This window comes from Phodopus roborovskii, unplaced genomic scaffold (assembly GCF_943737965.1).
Source record: "Phodopus roborovskii unplaced genomic scaffold, PHOROB, whole genome shotgun sequence".
In the NCBI taxonomy this organism is placed as follows: domain Eukaryota; kingdom Metazoa; phylum Chordata; class Mammalia; order Rodentia; family Cricetidae; genus Phodopus; species Phodopus roborovskii.
The window spans coordinates 29,774,662-29,782,411 of record NW_026126407.1 but is presented as its reverse complement, the minus strand read 5'-3'; the positions used below and the strand labels follow the sequence as shown (position 1 = coordinate 29,782,411).

The window sequence follows — 7,750 nt, the reverse complement described above, 5'->3', positions numbered from 1 at the left end:
TGAGGATTAGAGAACTCACAGGACACACCTCCAGCACAGCCTGTTCCATAGCATTGGATCAGTTTCTGTAATAATTTATTCATCACAGCTTGGGCATGGGATATGATCAGTAACAACAGTGGAGGCATCAACATAGAGACAGAAAAGAGAGATTCAAACTGGGGTCCAGGAAAGGCAGCTAATAAAGATAGCGGTACTTATTCCAAAGCTAAGTACACCCCTGCCTTGGCTCTAAAGCTCACACTCTCAGGGACGCAAGTAGGCAATACCCAAACCTGCTGACGCTGTTTGTTTTCTGTTGCTATAACCCATTACCTGAGACTGAGTGATTGATAAATGGTAGATGCAAATTTGACTTATTCTTATGGCTTTGGAAGCTGAGAGGTCCAAGATCATGCCTCCAATATTTGTCGAGGGCTGCCTTGCTGTATCCTATCATAGCAGAAGGCATCTAGTGGCAGGGCAGAGACAGCAAACCATAGAGTATTTGCTTTTTATAACTAAGTCACTCCTCAATAACTCACTGAGTTACGACTCTACAAATCCATAAATGGATCAATCTATTCATGAGCCAGCACCCTTCATGACCCAATCACCTCCAAATACCATCAACAAATGACTTTAGGGATTAAATTGTCAACACCTAAATACCTGGGGATAAATATTCAAGGCATAGAAATGATCTCTACACAAAGCTCAGTGGTAGAGCAGTTGTCCTGAATGTAAGGTCATGGGCTCAAAGTCCAGCAACATGGGGAGAGGAGGACAACAAAGGAGGTGGCAGCATAGCAAACATACAGGTTTCTTAACGCCTCTGTTTGTCATAGTCCCAAGAGAAAAATCAATAACAGTGCTCATCAGTAGGAAAATGGATAAATTGATAGTGGAATACTACACAGGAAATAAAACATAACCATTGGTGATTACATTAAAATGAAGGAAAAAGAATTTCATCCATAACACTAAGAAACTAGTGGCTGGAAAGATGATTCATCAGTTAAGGGTGGTGATTCCTCTTCCAGAGGACCTGGGTTCAATTCCCAGCACCTACATGGCAGCTCACAATTGTCTGCAACTCCAGTTCCTGGGGATCTGATGCCCTCACACAGATATACATGCAGTGTTTACCAATACACAGAAAATAAAAATAAATAAATCATTTAAATAAGAAAAGGAAAGAAACCAGACACCGAAAAGTATGTGTTGTATGGTTCCATTTGTGTAAATCAAACTAATCTGTGGCCACAGAAATCAGAATACCAGGATGTTCATCACTGAGAAGGCCAAGGAGATTTTCAGAGGTGTTAGTGATGTTCTGTATTGTTTTAGATAGTTATTACACATGTCTTTCAACCTTGGAAACATTTGTTGGGTGTACACACAAAATATCTGCACTTTCCTTTTTAAAAAGTCTTTGTGTGCCGTGTGTGTGTGTGTGTGTGTGTGTGTGTGTGTGTGTGTGTGTGTGTGTTCATTCTCCATCTGTGTGGTAGATGTGTTCATGCCATGGTGTGTTACGTGCACTTTCCTGCCAGCCTGGTCCCACAGCTGCATCAGCACTAAGTAACACACAGAGATGCTGTATTAATTATATTGCTGTTGGCCAATGTCTAGAGCTTCTTATTGGCTAGCTCTGTATAAACTATTAACCCATAATTACTAATATATGTATTTCTACATGGTCTTATCTTACCGAGAATGCCAGACTCATGCATCCTCTCCTGAGATCACATCGAGACTCCCTTCTATATTTCCCAGAATCCTCCACCTCTCTTAGTTCCACCTATCTTGCTTCCCCATTGGCCAACATGTGGTAACGTATCTGGCTTTATGTGAGCTCTGGGGATCAGAACTTAGGTTCTCATACTTTCACAGTCACCACTTTGCCCTAGAACTACCTTCCCAGACCCTGGATATTACTTTTCATCATAAACATTAATAAATGTAAAGCTAAAAGCCCAGTGTAGTACTAATAAAGAGACTGGAAGACAGAAGATATTCATAACCTGGTAGTATTAACAATTTAAAAGTACACAATACTAGAAAACACACATCTTGAAAAACAAAACACAGAGACACATTAAGTAAATTAGAATGGTTGTCTGTGGCGCAGGAAATGAAAGTGGGAATCGTGATAAAAGTAAACATAGCACTAATAAAATAAGAGCAGGGTCTTGCAGGACCAATGGGGATCATTCAGAAAAATTAAGAAAATAGACTGGATGGTGTGGTGGCATGTGCCTTGAATCCTAGGACACAGTGAGCAAGCAGATCTCTATGAGTTCAAGGGCAGCCTGTGAGTTTCAGGACATCCAGGGCTGTTTTACAGAGAAACCCCATCTCAAAAAACAAACAGAAAAGAAAAAGAAAGTGTAATAAACAAGGAAGCACAAGGAAAAGGAGCTGTGAAAGAGGATATGGAGGAAGAGAAGAGGGAAGAAGAGGGAGAGGTAGAAGGGAAGGAGGAGGAGAAAAAAGGAGGAGGTAGAGGGGGAGAGAAAGACAGGTTTTGGGAAATCTGGACAACCCTTTGAGGGTTTCAGCACTGCTCATGGGGCCATGCTGAGGCTTTAACCCCTGGAGTCCCCCAAGCACTATACAACAAGCCTTACACACAGGATCTGCACCCATGATCCTGAAAAAGGAGACACTGCTCTGAGGTACAGGCCAGATCCTGACAGACTGAAGCCCTTAGTAGAGTCTGGAACCTCGGAAGTTGGTAGCTGAGATCTCAATGGCACTCTGGGAAGAGGGGAGTCTGACATGAGGTGTACAGGTGATCTAGGCGTTCTAATGAAGTGGGAAACAGGATGAGAGGCAGATGGACAGGCTTGCAGAGACAGAGGAGGGTGGTGCTTGCAGAGACAGAAAGATGGCTCTGTCAAGGTGGGCAGGAGGGCAGCTCACTTACTGGCAACTGCAGCTCTATTCGGACCTCAGTCCTTGTCCTCCAGGAGACCTGCCACACTCAAGTACCCCAGACAGAGGTGATGTTCTTATTTACCAGATACCTTTTGTTTTTAATGACAGGCTCTCATGTATCTCAGAATTGTCTTGATGGCCTTGAATGCGCTGTGTAACTGAGGATGATGTCCTTCTGCCTCCTCCTTTGACTGCTGGGATTACAGGCATATACCACCACAGTTGGTTTATGTGGTGCGGAAAATTGAACCAGGGCCCTGTGCATGCTAGGCAAGCATGCTACCAATTGAGCCACGTCCCCAGTCCTTACCTTATATTTTCAATGAATTCTTTGTTTACTTAATTTTTAGGGATAAGTACATAGACAGACACATCACTAATCAATAGGAAGATGTGAATCAAAACTCCAGGGAGATACCACAACCCATTCACTCCAATGGCTGCTATTAAAAGAAAATAAAAGAGAAAACAGGAGTTGGTGAGGATGCAGGGCAAATGAAACCCTGGACCACTGTTGGTGGTTACGTAAAATGGCACAGCTGCTGTGGGACACAGTACAAGTGACCCAGCCCTCTCAAAAAAATGCAGCATAAAAATGACTGCTTGGCCTAGAAATTTCACTTCTGAGTAGGTACACAGAGAAACTGAAAGCAGGCTCTTTGAAGAGAGACTCACACACCTGTGTTTACAGCCCCCTTTCATGGGAATAGCCAAACTCAGGTGGAAGCAACTCAGGTGGCCGTCAGTGAGAGTAAATCAAGGAATTGTTCAACCTTAATGAAGAAAGAACACATGTGACAACTTGGATGAACCTTGAGGCTGTTATAAGAAAAAAATACTGGCTGTTATAAGAAAAAAAATAGTTCCATTTCAACGAGAGACTAGAGCAGAGAGATGGTAGAAGGGCAGTTGCCAGAGGTTGGAACCATGAAGAATTTAGAGTTGTTTGATGAGTACAGCTTCATTTTGGGAGATGACAAGTGTTCTATAGATAAATAATGGTGATGGTTATACAACAGTGAGCATTTAGTGCTGCTAGCTGTGCATTGTTAAAATGTTAAAATGCTGGTGTGTGTGTTTTACTATTTTAAAATAAGGCAACTTTGTGTCCCTGTTATAATGAAGTCAAAGACAATGACACCCTCCAGAACAAAGGGCTCTTAACATCACTTTAGATGCTGGTGTCTACTAAGGCATCAAGACCTCCTCTAAAGTGGAGGTCATACCAAATGTGGTAGCGCACAGCTCAGCACTCCAGGAGAGGCAGGAGGGCAGCTGTGAATTTGAGGACAGCCTGATCTATATAGTGAGTTTCAGGCCAGCAGGGCTACATTGCAAAACCCTGTCCCAAACAAAAAAAACAACGGGGATGGGGTGTGGGATGTCTCTCAGTGACGGTCAGGGAAAAGTTAAAAGCACTCTGAAGGACTGGAAAGATGGCTCAGCACAGTGGATAAAAGCTCATACTGCTCTTAAAGAAGACATTTTTATTCTCAGCAACTCACAACTGTCTGCAACTCCAGTTCCAAGGGATCCACTTCCCTCTTCTGGCCTTCATGGGCACCAACATGTATGTGGTGCGCACACACTCAAACATACTTTTTTTTTTTTTAATTTTCAGGACAGGGTTTCTCTATGTAGCCTTGGCTGTCCTGGAACTCACTCTGTAGACCATGCTGGCCTCAAACTCAGAGAGATCCATCTGCCTCTGCCTCACATGTGCTGGGATTAAAGGCGGGAGCTACCACCGCCTGGAAACACATGAATTTTTTTAAATACATTTTTAAAAAAGCACTCGCAAATAAAATTCCTCCTTGATAAACTCACAACAGCTGAAAGAGCCATTGTAGTGCCCCCTTCTGGCCTGATTTAATAGGGTGGTGTCTGTGGACCCCTGCAGTATCTCCCGCTGGGTGCATGGGCTCCCCCCCCCCACTAAAGACCCTCATAAGGGCTAGAACTAGGGGCCAGGAGCATTTTTTAACGAAGAGAGCACAAATGGGAGGGGCAGAGAACATTCTTATTAGAGAAAACCCCATGTAGGCTCTAAACATAGCCTGCTATTGTTTGGCAGACAACTCCAGAGTCTCAGGCCTGAGAATGGGTGCTGCAGTCCACTTCATCCTGTGAAGACAGGTCCAGCTACAGGAGAAACAGAGCAAGAGCCCTTGTTCAATGCTGCAAGTACCATTTTAAAGAAAGGACGTGAGCGTCTGTGGATTTGGGTATCCTGGGGAAAGAGACCATCATAACAATCTTATGAGGTTTGCATCTGTCTCTAACGAATCTTGCTAACCACTTAGATGTCTCTATTAGGTCTAGGTCTCCCGGGCCCCAAACACAATGACACCTCCCAACTGATGTCAGATATTACACAAGATGCAACTGACCCAGTGAGAATGTTATTTCTCAAAGATATTTAATTTAAAACAACGTTTAGCTGGTTTCTCTTATAGTCGTATGACTAACATCTCTATAGGTCCTTGGAAAACTTCACGGATCCAGGTCGTAGCAGGCTATGAAGCCTGGGACAGTTCACGGAGCTGGCTGCCAGCAAGCAGGTGACTGGACCACCCTGGCCCTCGTGCCGGAGGGCGGGAGTAGGCAAGGCCTAGCGCGCATGCGCGGTGGTCGGGTTTGCGCTTGTGGCTTGCGCGTTGCCGCTCGGCTGGAGGGGGGGCGGGGCGGCAGCGGGCACGCGCCTGAGGCGGCATCGCTACCCTGGGGCAGTCGGGACCACTCCTTCCCATCCTCCCCGAGTCCCCTCGGGCGCCCTGTCCACAGGCCTGGTTCCTCGGCGTTCGGGCTGCTCTGGAGAGGCAGCACGCGGCCTGACACGCCGTTTTCCCCTGAGGGACCCACGGGCGCGTGCTCGCGCGCGGGCCGCGGACGTGAGGGTGGCGAGCGGCGGGGCCGCGGCGCTGTGGAGGGCCGTGCTCGTGCCCGGGCCGTCGCGAGGCGCGCGCGCGCTCCCGCCGCAGCCCAGGCCGCGCCCGCCCCGCCTCTCAGCGCCGGCCCCGGAGCCCGGTCCGCGAGCGGCGGCGGCGGCGGCCGGAGGGACGATGAGCGGCGCAGCGCGGGCGGGCCCGGCCCGGCTCGCGGCGCTGGCACTGCTGACCTGCAGCCTGTGGCCGACGCGGGCGGACAACGCGAGCCAGGAGTACTACACGGCGCTCATCAACGTGACGGTGCAGGAGCCCGGCCGCGGCACCCCGCTCACGTTCCGCATCGACCGCGGGCGCTACGGGCTGGACTCACCCAAGGCCGAGGTCCGCGGCCAGGTGCTGGCACCGCTGCCCATCCACGGAGGTGAGGCTGGGGCCGGAGCCTGAGGCCGGGCGGGGGGCGGAGGGCGCGGGGGCGGCGTGGCCCGGTGTCTGCGCGCGGTTCGGCCGCCAGCTTAGCGAATCGAGGTCCCCGCGCTGTGGAGCCTGGCCTGCTCCCCGCTGGGGAAAGAGGCTCCAGGAAGCCTGCTGCTTCTCCCCGCTAAAATATAATAAGAAAAAGACTTAGAACGTCCTCCTCTTTTTCATTTAGGTAGCTTGTTTACTGGAGGGCATTGGAATGCGAGTTTGCAGGGACAGTTGAGACAAAGGAGGTGGTGCAGGGGCGCAGAACTACTTCATGGTGGACGAGATGCTTAACCTGTATTTTGGAATCTGCAGGTTTGTGCTTGAAATCCCACGGATTTATCACTGCAGCGAATTTCGAGGGATGAGAGCCCCCCCCCCCCCGTCTCCTCTCCCCACCCCGCGCCCCGAACGTCAAAACGTGCCGGTTTTTTTTTTTTTTTCTTTAGTGTCTGAGGGGTAGGGGTCCCTGTTGCTTTTGGCTTTCTCTGGCCCCAGTAGTTTTGCTGTCAGGAGACGCTGGGGATTTTCACATTATAAAGAACTCGAGAGTAGCTGAACTAGTAGCCAAGCCTTCGGTCACCGGTGCCCACCCAGAGGGAAAGTGGTAAAATGGTCAGGAATCATCTTTGAAGCCATTTGATGTAGCTTCACAAGTCCCCTCCCAGTCCCCGTGTCGTCGTCGTCCCCCTGCCCACCCCCCTACGCCGACCTGTGGTATTCGATCTGTGTATAGGGAATGATTTGATGTAAAACTTGTATCTGTTGATTACTGGTAGTGTTTAAAGGCCACATTTCTCCGTGGAGTGTGGTATTTGGGGGCTTTGGCAGGCAGAACTTTGGGGAAATGTCTCCTAGTCTTCTCTACATTCTTATCTTTAGAATGTTGAGAGGATTTAAAAACCAAATGCTATTCGTGTTCAGATGACCTAATCTTGGCATTCTTTAGGGTAATGCTGTTTGCTTTTATAGTCTAAAATATTAAAATATGGCCTCCCAGCTCTGTATTTGTATAACACATAATAAGCAGGAAAATTTTTTTTGTGTTTTGTGTGCTGTTCTGTTTTGTTTTTCGCATACTGCCTGGGGTTGGGGGGGTCACATAAGGTTTTATTGCTACCTGTCTTTTTTGTAAACTGGGCTTTTAAATGTTCACTTTACACCAGTGACCAAATGCTTATGGTGTATTTCTTATTCCACTAGGTTAGAAGCAGCACTTAGGGTCCCCCTCCATGACCGTAAAAACAGTTTTTGTCCTTGCTCCATTCAATAAATATTTGCTGCCTGCTCTGTGCCAGTCACTGTGGTTGGGACATGTAATGTTGCCAAACTGTGGCAATAACAATGCTATAGTCTTTTCTGGTGGGGAAAAGAACCATGAGGGTCATGCGGAAGGGAGGAAGAGGAAGAGAGAGGCAAGCTCCTCTGCAGCAAGAACTTCATAGTGTTTCGAAATCTGTGGTTTGCACGTGGGGCTT

At 47.8% G+C, this 7,750-nt stretch overlaps 1 protein-coding gene across 3 annotated transcripts in view; it reads left to right on the top strand.

Annotated features, from left to right (window-relative positions):
• The first annotated feature begins 5,941 nt into the window (after nt 1-5,941).
• The window catches only part of Rnf130 (ring finger protein 130), a 107,982-nt gene continuing 106,173 nt past the window's right edge, over nt 5,942-7,750 (top strand). For 2 of the 3 annotated variants that reach the window (XM_051180824.1, XM_051180825.1), the window contains exon 1: nt 5,942-6,231. In XM_051180824.1, coding sequence (XP_051036781.1) covers nt 5,985-6,231 — 247 coding nt within the window. In that variant the 5' untranslated portion in view covers nt 5,942-5,984. The remainder of the gene's footprint in view (nt 6,232-7,750) is intronic. The other variant, XM_051180823.1, reaches the window with a different exon arrangement.